The following is a 22054-nucleotide window of genomic DNA, read 5'->3' on the forward strand; positions in this document are numbered from 1 at the left end:
CAGGACATTCAAGAACATTTCTCTTTGGACCTTGACTGTTCGAGACCAGAGAGTGGTGGTGTAGTTCTTCCACCAATACAGTGTCCTTTGGGGCCTGAGGAGATGGCAGGACTGAGGGCAGCCATTCATCCTCTTAGTCCCTCCTTTGACAACGGAAGAGACCTTTATGAGAGAGTGCTGAACTACATCATAGTTCATTCCATAACACAACAGAACCCACTCAGTTAGCCTTTCTCATAGGATTTGACCACATTATTTGTATTGTAATGACAAAATAGCAAATCAATCAATCAATCTTAAGATGTATTTTCAGATTATATCTTTTTTAATTGCATCAAATACTGTTTTTACCTTTTATAACTTCATGTTTAAAGTAGCCACAGTCAGTTAAGCATCTCATGTCTGATGTTTTTGTAACTGGATTGATTAAATTTGTTTAACATGTCATGCCAATAAATACTCTAAACAATTAAATGATATCATTTTAATGACTGAAAAAACAATTCATCAAGTGTAAGAATATTTATTTTCAGCGAAACAGTTGCGATATCAATAAATTTACAATTTCACAGTGGAAAACTTTTCAGTAACAAAATAGAACTACATGCTTTATATACAGAAAATATATTTAAACAAAATTCACTTAAACTTCTTCAGACTTACAGAATTTAATTTGCGAACAAGTTGAATCTTAGACTCAAGTTTTTATGAATGCAGTCTTCTGAATGGGCTCCTCCGTTTTGTGAACATACTTTTTGTTCTTATAATGTTAAAAACTAAGTGAAACAACATGGAAAAATAATCTAACTGTAAATCTTTTTTCCTTTTTTTACTCTGTTCCAAGAACTGAAATAGGTCTAAAGGGTTACACAAATAGTAGAAATACAGTGCAATACTGAATAACTTGTGATGGCATGCTATTTGAGTGTCAACTACACACGGCTGAAATCTCTCCCCATTGTGACAGCTGTTGTCATAACTTCTGTGAACTCTGTGTATGAGTTCATGTGTGCCACAGGAAAGATGATTGTGTTTGTGCAGGCACTTACAAGTGGGTAACATATGTAGTGTCCAGGCATCGTATCTTTGCATTGATGCTCAAATCTTACATGTATTTTAAAACTTGCCCTTTCTGAAGGAAGGCATGGTTTGTGTCTTTGTCCAGTTAACCACTGCATAATCGCTGGGACAGACATTCTCGGTGGTTGGTGTTTGGAAATCCAGTATTCTTCCTGGTCCTGTTCCTGGTCCTGTAGGACTTGTATCCCATACTCACAGCTCTTTTTGTCTTTATCCTGATCTGAAGAAGCAGATTTGACTTACTTTAAATCTTTAACTGTCATGCCACAAAATTTATTAATATGCAAAACCAATTTTGTCATTTAGACATGTGGTAGATTGTATAAAACATCAAAACATATAAACAAATCTTTACAGAGATTTCAGTTCCGTGATGACAATTTTGCAGAGTACAGTACAGCTCAGGCTCAAGGATGCTCATTATGTAATCAGCATCCGGCTAAAGAGATTTTGGGGAGGTGGGGGGTGTCACGTGTTGTGATTTCAAATAAACAATAACAAATATATATATTCTTCAATAGTCAGTAATCTGAGCAACCTAAATAAAGGCTGAAACAAAAAAGTCCTCACAGGGCTATTACTGCATCACATGTATTTTTAGAATCTGTTCTAAAAACAAAACACCTGAAATAAATAAAGACATATTTACCGCTGTATCATCATTCTCATCGCTGGGAACAAACAGGTTTGAACAGAGACTTTCGTGCCTTCCAATCACCTCCAGAAGGTTGTAGATCTTCATGCCATTTCTGATTTGCTGTAGCATTGGAGTCAGACGCACCGTAGCATGCACAACAATTGATCTATTTAGAAAAGCAAACACAGTCATTAGTGAAACTGATGGGGTATGGTGGTCTAAACCAGGGTTTTAACTTACAAAATATTACTTTCAAATGTTTCTGGTTGGTATATTGTCTATTAAAATATACTACCTTATTATACTGTCCCGTTTGTCCAACTTCACAAGTCCTGTGTAACCACAGCTCACAATGTCTTCAGTGAGGTCTGTCAGGTTGTCTGCCACTTCCACCTGAAAACATACAAAAACAAAACAATAAATGATTTCAAGTTTTTGAAATTATGCAACTATACACACAGTATTGTGAAGGTTACTTTTAAAATGTATTCCACTACAGATTACAGGCCCCAAACTGTATTTTTTTAACGTATTCCGTTACGTTACTAAATGAGAGTAACGTATTTTGAATACTTTGGATTACTTAATATATTATCATGCTATTTACAACTACATAAATGTGATTTATTACTCTTATTGAAGGTCCGCGGCTCCGAACCATAGTAAAGGGACCTCTGGCTAATATGTCAGGTTCGTGTCGGGCTTGAAGCCAAATACTAGCTTTACTTTGTTGTCTGTGTCAAATTTGCTAGTGAGAGACAGAGAGGCGTTGAAAGGCTGCTGCAAAGGAACTTATTGTTTCGGAGGAAAACACGAACACGGTGTACAGTCGAGTCTTAATAGCTTACTTACAGCTGGGCTCGTCAGGCTCTCTTCTTGGCTGAAGTGGTTATTATTATATTTACATGCTTCCAGCTCCTGTTTCTGCTTGATGACAATTCGTACTTTTCCACTCTTCTTTTTTCTCCCTCCTCGCTCACAGACACATAACGAGTATGGCAGTCCATTCTCCCTGCAGCACGGACTAGACTGTCCATGAGGCTACATTCTTTAGGGCTATGACTGTAACACTGCCTATTAGCTTAGCACAACAACAACAACCAAAAGGCTCTCTCTCATCCAGGAAACACACAGTCGCAGAGAGAGCACGCGTCACCCTGTAATAGGGCTGAACGATATATCGCATTTGCGATAATATCGCGACATGATCAAGTGCAATTTTCTAACCGCAAAGGCTGCGATTATACTCTGGACATGTCCAAATTCATGGGCTGCATCCTCCTGAGGCCGCATTTGTAGACCGATTACGTCACAGCGACGCGCCGAAGGCTGTCCAAATTCGTAGACTCCTCCGAATGTAGCCGACAAATGCGTCCTCCTTTTCCCCGAATTTGAAGGATGGGTCGAGTGTGTCCTTCGTGGCCTACCATATTCCAGAATTCATAGCACGGCCCAGCCAAACTCCAGTTTCCAACAATGGCGGCCGCTACTAAGTTTTAAAATTACTCATACTAATCTTTCTGGGTCACAAAATAAACTTTTAACATATTTTCAGGCGAGAAAGTAGTTGTGTAAACATCAAATTATCAAGATATCGCATATTTGCAAAAGTGCTTCGACGTTTTCGGAGGCGTCTGCTACCCACCAGCTCGATAGCTAGCCGGGAGCTCGAGGGTTACTGATGCGGCCGAGAACGGCACAACTCCCGGCACATCATTTTCAGATCACCGCGGACTTTCGCTGCTCGGGTTAAACGTAATATGTAAGTCACTTAGACAACCTAAAAATGTTATTGTTGGGCTTTTTTCAGTGTTTTGTTTGTTCGTGTGTAAATCGGTTTGGCTGAGATTAAAGTTATTAGATTAGATAAAATAAAACTTTATTAATCCCCCGGGTGGGTTCCTCCTTGGTTTTCACACAGCTGACTAAACGTCAAACAGAAAACTTATTAAACAGAAGTATGAGACAGTCGAGAATTTACACCAGTGTCTGGTTATATTTTAGATAGCATGAAGCAGACGGCTAGACCGTCCAATTTCACGGCCGTTTACATCCGGCCTACCCGACCGTCTGAGGACCAGTGCGGCCTCTTCAGCTTTGCCTCTGCCACTTGAAGATGTCGTGGAGGCAGAGTTGAATAGTTACCTGTTGACCCCTGTCATTGACGGAGAGGATGATCCCTTAGCCTGGTGGAAGGTGCACAACATTCACTTTCCACGACTGTGCAAGATGGCCCGCAAATATCTGTGTGTGCCAGCCACAAGTGCCCCCTCAGAGCGTCTGTTCAGCACTGGAGGGAATATAGTGACCTGCACTCGCTCATCCTTAAAGCCAGCAAAAGTAGATATGCTGGTCTTCCTAGCAAAAAACCTGTGAGCTAGGATGATTATGGCTAGCTGAGCCATACTCATTGTGCACTTTAGTTTGTGCTGTGTTGCTGTTACTTACTGCAGATAATCAAGATGTTCAGCCAGTTTTAATTTAAAGGCGTGTTTGTGTGTGTGTTTATACAATTGCTATTATGTTTGCACTTTATGTGTAATGTTACTGACTGCAGAGATCAGTAAGATGTGTGCATTTTTTATTTATTAGTTTTATTTATTTAATATTATTTTTTAATTTAATGACTGTCTAGTAGTTCACAGATGTCGAAAAACTGAGTGTGGTAAAGCCACCGATTTTTTTTATGTATATTTCTGCAATCTGCACATTGTACTGACTTTCATTTTAATGTTTACACCAGGGTTCCTTGTCAGCACTTTATGCTTAGATGTTTGTAAGCTAAAAATAAACTATTGTGTATGTTCAAATATACTGTTGTGATTGAAGAAGTTAAATAAAAATGTCAGTCATCAATTCATGCATCACCTCATGTCATCATAACAGAGGTCTGTCTTCCAGGAAAGAACAGTTTAAAATTAATGTAATATAGTATTGGCCATACTATAAGATGTATCGCTTGTCTTTGTTTAATAATACAGAAGACAAAGACCTTAAAAAATAATCGCATATCGCATCGCAATCGCAATATTGGGGCAAAAAATCACAATTAGATTATTTTCCATAATCGTTCAGCCCTACCCTGTAACCATGGCAACCGTAACGCTGCCGCTGTGTAATTCATATATTTCAACAAAGTAACAGTATTCTAAATACCACCTTTTTAAACGGTAACTGTAACGGAATACAGTTACTCATATTTTGTATTTTAAATACGTAACGCCGGTACATGTCTTACGTTACTCCCCAACACTGTATACACACACAAACAATCAGCACTTTTCCACTAGTCTGTACAAACACAGCTCACCTTTTCGATTAGAGACCTATATTCTGTGTCATCCACATCATCTTTGGTCAGCTGAAGAACATCGAAGTTTCCTGTTGCAAGAAAATGATAACACCAGCTTCTCAGGAAGCATGGTGGTGGACCTCCCTGTGCAAGGCTCACTGAAAACACTTCTCCTGCAGTTCTGCAAGATACAAAGAAATATTTAACATGCTTCATATGCTACATAATCCTCGGAAATGTATAAAAACAGACAAACCTGTAGAAACTACTTTCTAAATCATTGATAGAGTAGACAGGACTCTTTCCCTTCTTGCCACTGCCTTCAAACAGTCGAGACTCAATACCATGCATCATTTCTACAAAGAGAAACAGAAAGACAAAATAATTTAAAGGGTTAACCTTAGAGCTGGGCGATATGAGATTTTTTCATATCACGATATGTTTTTTTTCATTTCAGGCGATAACGATATCTGTCACGATATAAGCCAAATAACTATATTTGTAAGATTTAAATGTGCCGTTGCTCACAAGTAAAATGTGAAATAATCAGCAGCTTGTTTTTATTTAAATATTTATTTCCCATAATAAGTTCAACAGGGTAGATGTACTTAAGGAACATGAGACTTTTTCAGATAAATAAAGGCAAATATTGCAAACTACACAAAAGACAGCCGCTAAAGCGTTTAAGTTTCAAAACAGAACAAACGAAACAGACTAAATTGTCAATTCCACTTAGAAACAAAATATTAATTCTAAAAATAAATCTTAGTTTGTTTTACAGAAGAACAGACAAAACAGACTAACTTTTGTCAATATCAAATAAACTGAGAACTAAAAGGAAATTCTCAATCTCTCCTTGTTGTATAGCTGAGCTTTTCAAACAGTTTTAACAGTTACTTTAGTCTGACAAAAGCCGAATGACGAATTAGCGCTTCCAGTCAGAGACTGAGGCTACGTCCACACGTACACGGGTATTTTTGAAAACGGAGATTTTCCGTTTTCATTTTAAAAAATAATCCCGTCCACACATAAAGGCAGAAATGAAGGAAAACGCTGCTAGGAACATGCCAAAGCAGCAGGTGGCGCTAGATTCCTAACCGTGCAGAAATGTTGGCCAATCAGAAGTCTAGAAGCCTCGGTGGGAAAAAGTAAACAAAGCTGCGGCATAGAAGCAGAACCGAGTCGTATGTGTGGAGGGACAGTAACTGTGTGTATATGTAAGCATTTAAACACTGCAGAGAGTAGAATTAACAGTAACAGTAGAAATTGTAGAAATTCATTTCACCGAAACAATAACGTGGCGCACAGTGTGACGCATGCACCAGTTTATTGTATTTCCAGACTTGCTTTTGGCACAATTTACAGTGCACGCTACTCTGTTTTTTGTCAGACTTGAAATAGCCGAAATACCTTCACACTACAGAACTTCTATGGCTCTTCCCTTCGACAATCTCTCCGGCATTGGAACCGTCATCTGTTTTCTCTTCGGTCACGCTCGGTTGATTTTTCTAGTCGGCACACTCATTTCCTCCATTACGCGCTGGCTCCATTACCCGCTGGCTGCTTCCCAAACAAACACACGTGCGGCTTGGCACTTGTGCTGTACGTAACAAGTCACGCGACGTGACGCTGCGGCTGTGATTGGTTCGGCTCTGCGCTACTTAGTTTGGATTGGCTGACCTTTTTTTAAATTTTTATTTTATTTTTATTTTTTTTTAAGAGGACAAGAGCGGCGAGGTCTATCGCGATAGCTTAATTTCTCTATCGAGTAAAAGTTATATCGCGATACATATCGTTATCGTTCTATCGCCCAGCTCTAGTTAACCTTATACTTTATCTTAATTTGATTTGGCCATATTCAATATCTGAACTGTAAGTACAATGTACATAGCTATACCAGTCAAAAATTCTTTGCTTAATGCACCAGTATCAATTCCTGCTTCTCCGATAAAAGTCACGTGGAGTTTGTTCACAGGGGAAGCCTTCTTCTGTCGTTGCCACTGAATGAAGCCTCTTTGAACAAGATCATTGCGAGTGATGCAAATCCTAAAGTTTTTGCTGGTATCCACCTGACTTGAAAGCCACTGTAGCACATCTGCTTCACCGAGAAAAAAAAAATATAAAATGATTTTTGTTTCTTAAAATGAAAGCAAATGTATTATAAACAAAACCAGATAATCTGAAAGGGCAAATAATATAAATCATACCTGACTAAATCAGTTAAAGGATCTGTTCTGTTGCTTGGCACACTGCACTCAGAGTCAGTACTGACATAAACGTCTGTCATGTGAGTGGAAGTGTCCTCAGGTCTAAAAATTATGAACAATAGCAAAAATATATGTGATGTAACTTATGATGTCTTTTAACTGATTTTACTGCCATTTAAATTGGGTCCTGAGCTTAATAGGTACGGTGATTACATTGTGTGTTTCAAATATACTGTAAGCATTAAAATGTGGACCAAGTAAGTATTTACTGTAACGACATACTGAGCTCAAAACTGTAATGGCTTAAAAATTTTAACAAGGAATCCGATGTAAACATAGGAAAATCTGTTAAATATGTATAAATTTAAACGAACCTTTCACCACACAGGCTTGCATGCTGGGCAATCTCATTCACTGGAAAGCAGTAAACACAGATTGGGCATTCTTTCATGTCCTAGGGAAAAAAAAATACTGTTAAAACATAAAAGAAACAGTGATTTGTAAATATGTGGATTGAACATTATCACCTGCTTCATGTCAAGAGGCTCTCTACAAAAACTTGGTGAATTCATGACAGACAGAAGCTGGACATCAGTCTATGAAGTACAATTGTAATTACTACAATGTATTGTACATTAACAAAAACAGAATAGTCACACACACAAAAAAAAGCCTTCTATAATTACGTGCACAAATATCCCAAATATTTATAGACTGTTAATAAGGCAACATTCCACAATATAACATAAATTCACCTCATCTTCCTCTTCTGTTGACTGAGACTTCACACAATTGTTGACATGGAGTGCTAGGATATGCAGAGGCATACTTTCCTTGCACACCTGGCAAGAAGCCTTTGGCATGGTTTGAAATTCAGCTGCATCTGATGGAAGAGGAGTAAGATCAAGGTCCTGGTGCAGCGGAACAACATACAAGAGGGTCTTTCCTGCACTGGAAACGTTGCGGATCAGTCTTCTTGTGTAGCCATTTACATCAGGAGGAATTGCTACAAGTTTCCTCCTACCTTGACCACCTAAATACACAGATTAATAGAAAAAACATTGTACCATTTTCAACTTTCACTAGCATCTAAAAAAAAATAATTTCAAAGAGGAAAATTATGCACCTGATGACTTGTGCAACAACCATCCTTGCACTCCATCCATTTTGGGATATTCTTCAGTGATCAGTTTATTAATCTAAAACAGTACATAAGGGGACACAATTGGTAAACCTACATAATTCAGAAATATTTTTATCAGTGCTAATATATGACCCAAACCAACTATCATTTGCATGTCTATCATTATGATTTGATATAGAACATGTTTATTTTTTTATGTAAATGCATTTCTCTTATATAAGTTTAACTACATTACCATTGTATGGCTCATATCATCAGTCAAGATGAGGGATCTCTTTCCCAGCCCTGCTTGGCTCAGCTGCAGCTCCTCAGTAGCAGAAGGAGTGTTGGTGCAGCCTTTATTCACTAGATATATATATACACTGAATGGCTTGCTGGATTTAGGCCTCAGCGTGCTACTTTGGAGTGGGGGAAAAGCGATTTTTGCCCCTTTTTTTGATAAAAAATCCTGGAAATGACCTATATGTGAGAAGCAGAAATAATTTTCAAAATGCAGGGATTTTTTTTTTTTTTACTAATCCAAATGATTAAAAGTATAATGGTTCAATACAATTTCTAACCTTGCCATCTCCACCTGCACTGTATCTTTTGGGGTCTCGGCTTGTCCAACTGAGTGCTCGTGAGAGTGCTCAGCATTTGGTATACATGTGGTATTAGGTTGCTGAAGACTTTGAGCTAACCTGTTGATTATATCTTGTGCCGCCGTTATAACACGGGCCTCTAACTCCTGAAAGAGACAGGGGCATCACTGAATTTAGCAAATTTTAGCTGCCAGCTAGCTTGCTACAACGAATAGGCTAATGTTGGCATTTTACCACAACTTCACCAGATTTAGCTAATAAAAACCACACCTATGTCCAGTCGGGTGAAATAGCAAAGAAAGACGACGGAAAATGATTACTCACCTGTGGTTTAGAGGGTCCACTTGAATAGGGTTGCCAACTCCCTGAAAAATAAATAAGGGACACCTCGTGGCCAGGGCCGGGCAACCCAGTTGTCTTCACTCTTCCCAGTGTGGTGAATTTTCTAGCTCTTTTTTTGTGTGTGAAATTATTTTTTTTAACCATTTGACTTGAAGTTGATTTAAGTAGATGCATATTCTATTCTTTGTGATATGAACACATGTGAAACAAGTGATCATTTAGCCCTTTATTTTTAGCTCAAAATGACAACATTAACACAGTAAAACAGGTCTCTTTCTTAAACAGAAGCCTGTCATGCTTAACTTTTGAGAATATAAGTAAATCTTTCTTTAAAAGAACTCTGTCCTGCTTAACTTAAAATAATAGAAAATAATAGAAAGAAAAACATTCTTGTAACAGTGCACATTTAGTGCATTTAGTACAATTGGCTTCAGTTGAGGTATTATTTCAGCTTTTCTAATGCTAATCAGCTGCTCCTGTTTGTAAACCCGCTTGTTCCCATGATTACTCATCATCAGTATTCATCTGTGTATTACTTTTACGTATTAGTCATCTATTTGTTGTAATCATCTATCCTTGCAGTTGTTTATTACACAAAATAAGTTATGTTATCACACTTCTGGCCACATAGCACTGATATTCATTGCACATGCCCATATTAACTTTTTCCAGCCAGGTGTTTTCCTTTTCCCATTCTTCCCTTTCTCTGAGGGGAACAAACATTGCTGCTCTAATGCTGGGCTCACACTGTGCGGTTTTTGGCCCATTTTGAGCCGATTTTTGAGTCGTGCGACCGATTTGGTGATCGGACCGATTTTGGCCTTCATCGTGCATCGTGTAGTATACGTGGGGTAACGAGAAGTGATTAACACCTCACGACCAGCTCCCGATCATCAATCGCTCGTGACGGTCTCACCACAGCCGCTCACACTGCTCACGCGCAAACAGGTAAACGTCGGTGAAAAAGACGGAGCGGCACGGCTGTGCGGCGTGTGATCTGGACACAAGCGATGGAGGCACAACTTGTAGAACTTTGGAAAGCTCATCCGAGCCTTTTCGATGTGGCATCACAAAATTATCACGACCACAACAACCGTGAAAATAGTTGGATTTACATTGCTGCTCAATCACAGCTGCCTGATCAATGTTTTTAGCAATTTAGCAAAGTTGATGGTGGTGGTGTGTCTGTGTGAGTGAAAGACAGAGGGAGAGAGCGAGCGACAGATTTTCTGTTATAACTTTAATTTTATGGACGCACAGGGTGAGCTCTCAGGTCGCATCAGAGCATCGGGCCGTATAGTGTGAGACCCTGCATCGTGACCTGCAACTTCTAACTCCTGCGAGTCAATCGTGCAGTTTGAGCAGGAGCTGAATAACGCGACTGAAAAAAATCGCACAGTGTCTGCCCAGCTTTAGGTGTACTGTCATCCGAGACTTGCACCGCAGTGTCGCCGTTTGTTTCCCTGTTGGCCATGCTTGTTGTTGTGGTCATGCTGCGGCTGCATTGTCTTCCGGTATTTTCACCGCAAGCGACCTTTCCTCGACCAATGAGATGAGCGGTAATCTGAATTGTCATACTCGAATTGTCATAAGTGTGCTGTCAGCTCATTGGTCACAAAGCAGGAGAGGGGCTGGGAATTATGTTTTCAAACAAAGCGTTAATTCCATTAACATACAAAACAACTGTTTTATCCTGTGAATAAAGGTATGTTTTTGTCAATGTACCATGGTAATAACAGAAGCGAAACGCAATATTGTGTCAGTACAATTCACTATTTATGCACAATAAACAAAGGAGCATAGCGCGACAATTTCTGTTCAGCGCCAGACTTGCTTGTAACCTATATCACCAATTATGTTAAGAAAAATGACGCATTAACTACAACAGCAGACTGACCTGTGTGGGAATGCTTGGAGCAGACTAACCTGTGAGCTGGAGTGTTCTGGGACGTTATATTTTGTCTTTGAATGGCTGCGATCCAGTCGCCTCTGTGTTACTTCGGAAACATGGCTCGAACAATTTCTCTTCAACGACGTAATCCGATAACAACCGATCTCTTTACCCGTCGGCTTTCCGTGGCTGTCATGCGACCGGCTATTGCAGTTAATAATACAACAGCTTCTTGCCATTTTTTGTGTTTCTTTTTATCGCTGTATAACTGATTTCAATTGAAAGCCTGCGTGCGCTAGTACCTCTTGCCACGAGTTCCCAGAATTCTTTGCGGTTTTACCCCTGAGTGACGTCACATTTTCAATCTCTATAGGCTACTTTTGATTCTCACTGTATTACGGGACAAAGTGCGTCCCTTATTAGCTCAATACGGGACGTGTACTTTTGTTTCTAAATACGGGACGATTCCGTATTTTAAGGGACGGTTGGCAACCCTACACTTGAACTTGATGCAGCCATTATTGAAAGAGGCAAAAAGAGAAAAATGGCAGCTTGGTCAGCACGAGCAACGGACTCTATAACGTATGCAAATTCATGCGGGTCGGAATCCCCGCCCCCTCAAGCGCGCCTCCGGATGCCAAAACAGTGCCAGCAGATTGAAACTGAAAAATGGTTTGAAACCGAAAAATGGATTGAAACCGAAAACTGGTTTGAAACCGAAAAATGGATTGAAACCGAAAAATGGATTGAAACCGAAAAAAAAAAAATTGTAAGGGAAAACAAAAAAATTACAGTTTCAATTAATTGTTTTTCACTATCCATTTTTTTTTCGGTTTCAATACAAGATTTTTCAGTACATTTATTTCAGTTACAATATTTTTTTTCGGTTTCAATCCATTTTTCGGTTTCGTTTCAAGGTGGCATCGTTCTGATTCCATACAAGTCCGGCTACCTGGCTGTTTCGTCTTAAGCGAAAGCACAGCATTGCAAACAAGAGCAGAACTTCAAGTAAAGAATCGTTCTCACCAGGCTAGTATCGATCCGATACCAATGCCGACTTGGTATCGATACAATCGATATTTAGATCGATCCGCATACCACAAATTACATGGTAAATGGCCTGTATTTATATAGCACCTTACTAGTCCCTAAGGACCCCAAAGCGCTTTACATATCCAGTCATCCACCCATTCACACACACGTGATGGCAAGCTACATTGTAGCCACAGAGGCGAGGCTGCCGGACTGTCCAAGCTGGGGCTCGAACCGGCAACCTTCCGATTACAAGGCGAACTCCCAACTCTTGAGCCACGATCGCCCCATATATAAGTGCAACACTGGTGAGCTCCTTATTTATTTTGCAAATTCAAATACTCTAAAATTTAGCCGATGTAAGATGCTATCATAGGCACACATTTTTAATACTTGCATATTCTTTGATTTGTGGAAAAAAAAAAATTTTGACTTGTGAAACAGTCAGTATTTCAAGTAGGGATGGACCGATCCGATATTACATATCGGTATCGGTACGATACTGTCTTAAATTACTGGATCGGATATCGGAGAGAAAAAAAATATGTAATCCGATCAATATATGTAACAACCAGAGATGGGCAGTAACGCGTTACTTGTAACGCGTTACTGTAATCTGATTACTTTTTTCAAGTAACTAGTAAAGTAAGGGATTACTATTGCAAAAATGGTAATTAGATTACCGTTACTTTCCCGTAGGAACGCTGCGTTACTGCTGTACTAAAACCATGATTTTTTTGCGAGAATGTCTCATGACAGTGACGTAAGCGAGTGCGCCGTTAGTGACAACAGCTGTGTGCAGAGCAACAATGGATAACATATCGATTGTGGGAGAGAGTGTGCAGCGTTTAAAGCGTGGAAGTACTGACCTTACTTTGAGTTTGATTCCATAAAAAGTGACAAAAACATTAGCGTCCATCGTGCGTGGGAAGAAAACTTCTTTTTACAGCGAAAAAACCCCTAAACTTCCAAGCAAGCACCGAGTAGCTATGGGAAACTCACAGAGAAACTCGCGGCTTCTTCAACTGACCACGGCACACCTGCACCAGCATAAACCTCCGCCTACGCCAGTCCTGCTTTACAGGTGAAAATAGAGCAACAGGACCGCTAGTCTTTGACTTTATTTATTTTCTGCTGTGTTTTACTTGCATCTATTTGAAAGAGTGAGTGTAAACACACAAAAAATATTTTATTTTATGTACTGGAATGTGCAGAAAATAGGTTTAAATGTTAAACTAATTTCTTCAAGTCAGAGAATGTTGCATATAATTAAATTTTTGCTTGATGTATAAAGTTAAAAGGTTAAAACTAATAAAACAAGTTTTAAAAAGAGACTTTTCCATTTGATTACATTTTGTATGATGGATTATGCAGAAAAAGTAGAATTGGGCTGAAAGATCTATTGCTTTATCACCTCTTCAGGTTGTAAATCGTGTTTTTAAAAAGTAACTAAGTAACTAAGTAATTAATTACTTTTGAAAATAAGTAATCAGTAAAGTAATGGGATTACTTTTTTGGGGAAGTAATCAGTAATTAGTTACTGATTACTTTTTTCAAGTAACTTGACCAACACTGGTAACAACAATATGTAACAAATATAACCCTGCCAGGTATGGAGTGATACATCAGTGTCCAATGTAGTGATTTATGTGCAAATACACCGTCAACACTGACACAAATACAAGAAAACAGCGTTTGAATAGCTGTCCACTGTCGTGACCACTATGCGTGAAAGGGTTAACATCTCTTAACAATTTAAATACAATTTTCAAAAGTAATGATAATAAAGAAAGAAAGAAAAACATGTTGCCATGATGCTTTGTCTCCACTGGTTTTTTATTGTCCTTTTTGTTTCTACAACTTATTTTCCTCTGCTTCCTGTATTTCTCTGTCTCCATGTTCAGTGTTTAGTTTATGTATCTTAAGGTTACTTTGTCCTCCAACTAAATGAAAATAAAACTCAAGTCCTGTTATGTGCTCCAGACAGACATGTACCCAGCATAATGAATGCTCTTGGTCCCCTTTCAACGTTTGTGAAACCATCTATCAGGAACCTAGGGATAACCTTCGATCCTGCTCTTACATTGGATACTCACGTCAAATCTCTGGTTCGGTCTTGCTTTTATCATTTAAGAAATATTTCTAAATTGAGCCCCATAATAGCTCATACTGAACTGGAGATTGTTATTCATGCTTTTATTTCATCACGACTGGACTATTGCAATTCACTGTTTACATGTCTAAACAAGAGTTCCCTGGAGCGTCTGCAGACTGTCCAAAATGCTGCAGCAAGGCTTCTGACGAAAACATCGAAATACTCACATATAACACCGCTGCTTATACAGTTACACTGGCTCCCTGTCGAATTCAGAGTCCACTTTAAGATTCTGGTTCTCACATTTAAGGCTCTTCAAGAACAAGCACCATCATACATCATTGAACTCTTACAGCCCTATGCCCCTAGTAGGTCTCTGAGGTCTTGTGGTCAGGGCCTACTTGTTATTAAGTATACGAGACTGAAAACTAGGGGTGATCGAGCTTTTGCTACTGTGGCCGCCAGACTGTGGAATTCTCTTCCTCAGAACTTAAGATCTGCTGATTCACTGATTACTTTTAAAAAACAGCTAAAAACACATCTTTTTAAAATTGCATTTTGTTAACTTTTGATTGTACTTCATCTTTTTAATCTGTGTCTATACCTTGTAAAGCACTTTGTGATCTCTTATCTAGAAATGTGCTATATAAATAAAATTTTACTTACTTTACTTACTTACTTTTACTTTCACAGATTGAGTGCTCTCACTTGTGTTCAATCTGCCTGCTCGGTTTGTATAAAGTGTGGCCTTTATCAGGTGCTGGATAGTGATGGGATTTCCGGCTCTTTTGGCTCTGAGCCGGCTCTTCAGGTTGTTTTGTTGCTTTAATTAATTTATTATTAACAATAATATAAAATTATGCACAAAAGGAATTACCAATGTAAAAAAAGTGGTTCTATTTATATATGTTTATATATAAATATATGCGGTGGCCCCTAGAGACAAAGCACGTACAAATTCCAAAGCACGTACAAACTCCAAAACAAATTTCTAGCATTAACTTAACTTCCAAAACAGAGCTACCTAGATCACTTAAACTACACAATTGAAAGCATATGTGTATTGTTTGTGTATTTATTCACAAGCACTCATATATATTAAAATAATAAAAAAAAAAAAAAGTTCATTTACCTGTTACTACCACACACCAAATCTGGTCGTTGGTACTTGCTGGCTTGTGTAGCCTCTAGGTAACAAAAGCTCAACACTGCACCTAGCATTACTATACCTAATACCCTACTATACCCTAATGTGACGTTGTTGTCCCTGGCTCTCTTTCTTTCTCTCTCCCTCCCACTCTGTTCCTGTACTACTGCGAGTGTAACTACCGCCCCTCCCCCCTCTGCCCTTGTGTAGCCACTAGGTAACAAAAGCTCAACACTGCGCCTAGCATTCTGGAGCACTTCTGTTATCTTTTGTACGTGCTTCGGAGTTTTTACGTGCTTCGGAGTTTTTACGTGTTTTGGAGTTTTTACGTGTTTTGTCTCTAGGGGTCACCGTAAAGATTCTTCTATTTATTCACTCCACATAAAATGTCTTTTTCTGGTGCATTTGTGGCCATCTCTTTGTGAGCACCAATGAAATTAGTGCCGCAGTCAGAGCGCAGTTGCCTTGCGGGTCCTCGGAGGGTGAAGAAACGCCTCAGTGCATTAATGAAACTTGAAGAGCTCATCTCTTCCACTACTTCAATGTGGACAGCCCTTGTACACAGGCACGTGAATAATATTGCCTACCGCTTTCTGTTTGCTTGTCCCCCTCTTGTTCGCCTTGTAGTTACTTCCCATGGGCCAAACATGTCCATGCCCACGTAAGAAAAGGGGGGCTCAACTTGGAGGCGATCTACGGGCAAATCACTCATTAATTGCTCCTCAAACTTCCCTCTCAGCTTCTTGCATGTCACACATTTACTTATGACTCTGCTAATGCATCCTTTCTCTCCTACAATCCACAAGCCACTTTCTCAGACAGCGCCCCCTGTAAAATGCCTGCCTTGATGGCTTGCTTTCTCATGGTGGTGGCGCACAAGGAGGGTAGTGATGTAGTGACTGCCTGGCAAGATAATACGGTTGGTGTCCTTTACTCCCAGCCCCGCGCGATTAAGGAGGTTGCATAAAGGAGGTTCTGTTTTTCAGAGATCCGCTTTATCTCCTCTGTATATGTTTCAAACTGCACATTTTTAATGATCATTGTCTCTGCTTGATCTAACAGTTCTGGGGTGATGGCCGTTTTACAGATGTGCCATCCTGTACAGTTTGGCTCAACATTTGATTGTTAAAAGCATTGTGCGATGTGAATCAAGTTTGACATGGTTTTCCGAAGTGAGCGCCATGTGGAGAAACGCTCCCAACGTCCTGAGCCCAAAACTTCCTTTGTAATGTTAGTGCAAAGTGTCTTTACCTCTGGGCGCACCTCTGTGTCGTTGTCTGGGTCCAGCAGTTTGTAATCAGTCTGCTCTAGATGGATGTATGAAGGGCACTGGAGAAACGCTGGACCTGTGAACCATGTCGTGTGTTCTAACTCAGCGGCTGGAACTGATCGTGAGCCGTGGTCAGCAGGATTCTCGTCAGTCGTAACAAAATGCCATTGCTCTGGAGTAGTTGACTCTCTAATACAACACACACGATTGTTTACATAGACATAAAAACGTCTGGATTGGTTGTGAATATAACCACGAACCACCTTGCTGTCTGTATAGAAACTAGTTTTGTCTATAGCGTGATCAATCTCTTCACATATCTGCCATTTCAACCGCCATTACTGCGGCGCAGAGTTCAAGCCTGGGTACAGTGAGCTCTGGCTGTGGAGCGAGTCGTGCCTTACCTAGGGCAAACCCAACCTGTGTCTTGCCATCCCCAGTGGTGACCTTGAGGTATGAAACTGCACATATTGCCTTCATGGACGCATCTGAAAAGACACAAAGTTCTACACATTTAGCCTGTGACAGTGACATCTTAGTGTAAGTGCGTGGAACGTTGACTTTGCTGAGGCATTGGAGGGACTGTTGCCATTCTATCCATTTGCCTTTCAGATCCTCTGGGAGAGGTGAGTCCCACTCTGTTGTCTGTAGCAACAACTTAGAAGCATCTTAGAAGCAGACGTCCTCGAACGGTGACTGGGGCCAAAAACCCAAGTGGGTCAAACACACTGTTCACAGTTGAAAGGACTCCTCTTTGTGTGTATGGCTTTTCAGCATGAGGAATGTGAAAAGTGAAATAGTCCTCCATTATATTCCACTTTACTCCAAGACTGCACTGATCTGGGAGTTCATCCTTGAACAGATCCAGATTTTGGAGATCCTTGGCTCGGTCTTGAGATGAGAATGCGTTCATCACTTCAACCTTATTTGATGCTATTTTTAAGAGGCGAAGATTTGAGTCTGCTAGCATGTCTTGTGTCCGTTTCAGGAGGTCGATAGCTTCATGTTCGATGAGGACAGACTTTAAAGCATCATCCACATAAAAATCATGCTCAATGAAATGGCGAACATCTGACCCATATTTGGCTTCTCCCTTTTGCGCGGCCCTCCTCAAACCATATGTGGCCACAGCAGGCGAGGGGCTGTTTCCAAATACATGCATGCACATTCTGTAATCCACGAACTCTTTCTGTGGATCGTTGTCTTTGTGCCAGACAAACCTCAGTACATCTCTGCAGTCCTCGCGCACCAGGAAGCAATAGAACATCTGCTGGATATCTGCGGTTACTGCGACTGGATGTTTTCTGAACCTCACTAGCACACCTAATAGACTGTTGTTCAGATTAGGTCCTGATAACAGCACTGTGTTGAGCGACATACTTTCAAACTGCGCGCTGGAGTCAAATACAACTCGGATTTGTGACGGCTTTTGAGGATGGTACACTCCGAAATAGGGCAGGTACCAACACTCTTGTACTGGGGGTGCGAGCTCTACGTGCCCATTGTCCAACATTTTCTGCATAACGTCTATCGGGTGAACTTTCATTTTTGGGTTTTTGTCTAAAGTTCGTTCAAGTGAATTGAGGCAACTGAGTGCGTAGCGGCGATTGTTAGGCAGCAATGCTCTGGGCTGGCGGAACAGCAGTGGAGCCAACCAGCTTTGTGACTCATCCTGGAAACACTCATTGTCCATGATATTCAGGAACTGCAGATCTTCCATGGAGGGTGCAAGCTTATTGTCGTTCTTGGTCTGGCAGAAAACATTGTTTCCTATAGTTCTGTTTTGTGTTCTGTCCTTTATGTTTGAACCACCAAGTATTAAGTGTCGATTTAATAGACTGGTGTCTGGCTTGACAGTAAAGTGGCTTTCGCACAGGGAAAAATGAGTTGGCCTTCCATTCGATAGAACATGAGTCTTAAAAGTGACTTAGGAAGGTTTATGAGTATTGCCTAAGCACACATCTCCTATTATCACCCAGCGTATGGTGCATTATGCGGACCATTGATCTGACTGCGCACTTTATGAACTCTCAAAATGTCTCTTCAAAGCAACAGCAAAATGTCTGCACCACTGTCCAAGGGTGGTATTTTGTGTGCTTTGCCTTTGAGGTGACTGTGTGTCACGGCTCAACGGCACGAGGGAACAGGGATGGACACAGGCGCAGAAACCAACCCGGAAGCGAGGTGACAGAAAACAAATGATTTATTTCCGCCCACAGGTAAACAAAGGTGAAACACAAAGCGACGCCACCACACTAGTGGCGCGTAGGATTCGTCGGTGATAATGAGGGCGACCTAGACACCTCTAGGAGACGGCTGAACAGCGGGGACAGCGGGGAGGTAGAAACAGGACTAGGTAGGGGCCGGGGGCATTGGTTTCAGATGGAGGGGACAGGTGGAGCGGAAAACCCGGAAGCGGTCGAGGCGTGGGGAGGCAGGCAGGTGAGCGGTGGGCCGGCAGGCCACGTTGTGTAAGCAGCTGGCGGCCCAGGTCCAGGAGGACGGGAGCGAGGGGAACAAGATCTCCACTCCGGGTGCTATCGCTGAGGACAAGAAAAGACAGGTCAGTCATCACACGGCGTTAAGACAAGGTTTAGGATGCTCCACTGAACTAACATGGGAATAGCAGATACTCAGGCGATGAGTGGTTGAGAGCGCAGGTCTGATATACCGCTGGCACGATTGCTCACAGGTGGTCAGCCAGGGAGGGGCAACCGGACTCCGCCTAAAGGAGGAGGAGCCGCTGTCTGAGACCTGCAGGTGCCCAACCAGACCATGACACTGTGTGCGTAAGCCGGGGAGGGAGTGGGAATTTTCTCTCTTTTGTTGGGAATCATGTTGCACTCAATTAACATGGGCAGCTGAATAGCGAGGGAGCTATCGATTGCCTCTTATCATATACCCAGAGGCTCTTCTGCCAGAAGTGAGACCTATGCCACTGCATGTCTGGAGGGTGTATGGCTCTGCCTTACCATTAACCTCGAACATGTCAAAAAACTCAGAGCGTGCTAGTGAAACGTTACTCTGGTCATCTAGCATGACAAACATTCTTTGGCGTTTACTAGGATCGTTGGCAGGATAAACATTAACCAGGCATATTTTTAAGTAAGATTTCCCAGAAAATCCTTCCCCACATACCTCAGTGCAACTTGAAACAACTGCAGTCTCTTGTAATTCTTGTTTCTCCCCGCCGTGACTTGCTGGGGGCTGAAGAGCTTTTGGAGAGCGAGGAACATCTGAATGCAGAGCTGTTGGGTGCTTATCACTGTTACATTCAGAGCATTTGATTTCTGCTCGACAGTCGCGAGCTACATGTTTGTTAGAAGCGCAGCACTTGAAACAGATGTTGTGTTGCTTTAATATCGCCTTTCGTTCCTGAATTGGCTTTTCTCTGAAACTTCTGCACTGTTGTAAGGCGTGAGGTTTGTTGCGCACAGGACAACATTTGTTCGGTCCTTCCTCGGATATGGCCGTAACGTTGGTTTTATGCACTGAAATTGACCTGCGGTTGTTGCTGTAACCATCTCCAAGCTTGTCCCTTTTAACTCCAGAGTTGCAGGTTGACAGCAGATTGAAGCTTGGATCGCCTTTGCTTGTGTCTGTATGAACTGTAAGAAGAACGTGAATGGAGGGAAGGTCACCTTGTGCTGCTACTTGTAGTGTGAGCCTTCCATCATCCACTTGTCTTGTATCCCATACGGCAGCTTATCCACAATGGGAGCGACACCTCACGCTGTATCGAGATAGGAGAGTCCATGCAAGTACCCTTCTTGTTTTGCTGCATTTATCTCCTGCAACATATCACTCAGCTCTCTTAGTTTTTGATTGTCTCTGGGCCCTATTTTAGGAAATTGATCAAGTTTGATGAAAATAGCACTTTCAATGTCTTCCGGCGACCCACAGATTTCTTCAAGCCTCTTCCACATTAGCTCTAATGCCACAGCTGGGTTTGTTATGTTTACAGCTTTAATGCGATGTGCATGCTTGCTAGATTCTGGGCCAGGTGATTTTACAAGGAGGTCGATTTGTTCAGATGCCCCTAAGCTCTAGAGTGTCAATGGCGTTGATGAAAGATGACTTCCAAGATAAATAGTTCTCCGGCTTGTCATCAAACTTGGTGAGTTCAGAGGTTAACAACTGACTTCTCATTAAATATTTGGCAAGCTCATTGTCAAAACTTGCAACAGCAGGCTCCAAGACAGCTGCTTCAGCGGCTGTGGCCTCAGCTTCACTTTCTTTTGCTAGAACATCAAGCTTTGCATCTAATTTGGCTCTTTCTACTTTAAATTCAACTTCCTTCTTTGCAAACTCAGCTCTTTTTTGGGCAGCTTCAGCTTTAGCACGGGCAGTAGCGGCAGCTAACATTACGCTTGCAGTGGAAGAGCGGCTAGATTTCTTTGACATCGTGGATCTTACTTCATATCCTTCTTTCTCCATCTTTAAGCTGATTGAATGTGCATTTATGCTGACTGGGTGTCACTGCGTCTGTCGTGCTGGTCTGGATACAGCGTGTAACAATGCAGTCTTCATCGTTGTTGTAGGGTGTCCCTTTTCACTGTACTGGCCTCGTAGAACCACTTTCTACTATCCAGGAGTTAAACACCTCCACATAAAAGTCACGGACGTCAGAGTGGGTTTAGACTTTCCCATACGGAAAAGAAATAGTAAAAACTTATATGTGATTACTCATGAAAGTGGCCACTTTCATGAGTAAATCATATAAGGCTTACATGATTTACTCATGAAAGTGGCCACTTTCGCATTACTTTCATACATTGTTTTAGTAAGTATCCAAAACATACAAGTTTCATTATATAATTTTTCAAGGGATCTTATATCTGTTTTCACACTTATATGCTTTTCATACAAGTTTCACACAAGACAGATACAAACTTTATAAGATTTATATATATCTTTTCCATATGGGTTGCTTTATATGGCAGGTGTGAAACTGTAACAGCAAAATACAGTGTATATGAGTGTCAAACTAAAATAATTACTTGAGGAGTAACCCTAACACTTGGTGTTAGCAAGTGCTGATGCTAACACCAAACAACTGTCTACAAACCATAAATTAGCATGCGTAATACAGCATCTAAGTAACTGCTATTAATCAACATAAAGTGCCAAAAAATAATGCATACTCACAGGGAATGCCTTTTTATCAGCATTTCACAGCATAGATCACATTAATCAGTCGATTGTCTGAGTCTTTCTGTCACTTCTCCTGTCCTCACACGGACCATGCCTTTCTCTTAAAGGGCCAGTGCACTAACCAAACAAAACAAAACGTACAAATTTGACAATCCGGTTGTTCAGTGATGACGCGACAAATC

General features: G+C 40.9%; 1 protein-coding gene and 1 long non-coding RNA gene across 2 annotated transcripts; both read right to left on the reverse strand.

Moving 5' to 3' along the window:
* Positions 1-647: 647 nt before the first annotated feature.
* Positions 648-18438, reverse strand: LOC146709697 (uncharacterized). The gene is made up of 14 exons (XM_085457950.1): positions 17400-18438; positions 17123-17206; positions 16700-16755; positions 8921-9087; positions 8596-8758; positions 8343-8415; positions 7972-8249; positions 7598-7670; positions 6907-7146; positions 5266-5365; positions 5028-5190; positions 2013-2110; positions 1730-1883; positions 648-1300 (listed from the first exon to the last, which is right to left on the reverse strand). The coding sequence occupies exons 1-14, from the start codon at positions 18436-18438 to the stop codon at positions 1166-1168; spliced, it is 2823 nt and encodes a 940-aa protein (XP_085314076.1). The 3' UTR covers positions 648-1165.
* A 465-nt stretch (positions 18439-18903) lies between these two features.
* On the reverse strand, positions 18904-19413 carry LOC146709698 (uncharacterized). The gene is made up of 2 exons (XR_014920652.1): positions 19335-19413; positions 18904-19261 (listed from the first exon to the last, which is right to left on the reverse strand). It is a non-coding gene; the product is annotated as an uncharacterized LOC146709698 (long non-coding RNA).
* Positions 19414-22054: the final 2641 nt, after the last annotated feature.

Source organism: Copadichromis virginalis, linkage group LG5 (genome assembly GCF_057382275.1).
Source record: "Copadichromis virginalis isolate Kocher_CV1m ecotype Utaka linkage group LG5, C_Virginalis_male_GT1.1, whole genome shotgun sequence".
NCBI lineage: Eukaryota > Metazoa > Chordata > Actinopteri > Cichliformes > Cichlidae > Copadichromis > Copadichromis virginalis.

Excerpts from the sequence above, each read along its gene's own strand:
- LOC146709697 (XM_085457950.1), bottom strand. The coding sequence starts at position 18,438 with ATGGAAGATCTGCAGTTCCTGAATATCATGGACAATGAGTGTTTCCAG. Across the intron at positions 5,191-5,265 it reads TTAGAAAGTAGTTTCTACAG|AACTGCAGGAGAAGTGTTTT; the intron begins GTTTGTCTGTTT and ends TGTATCTTGCAG. Across the intron at positions 1,301-1,729 it reads ATGAGAATGATGATACAGCG|ATCAGGATAAAGACAAAAAG; the intron begins GTAAATATGTCT and ends CTGCTTCTTCAG.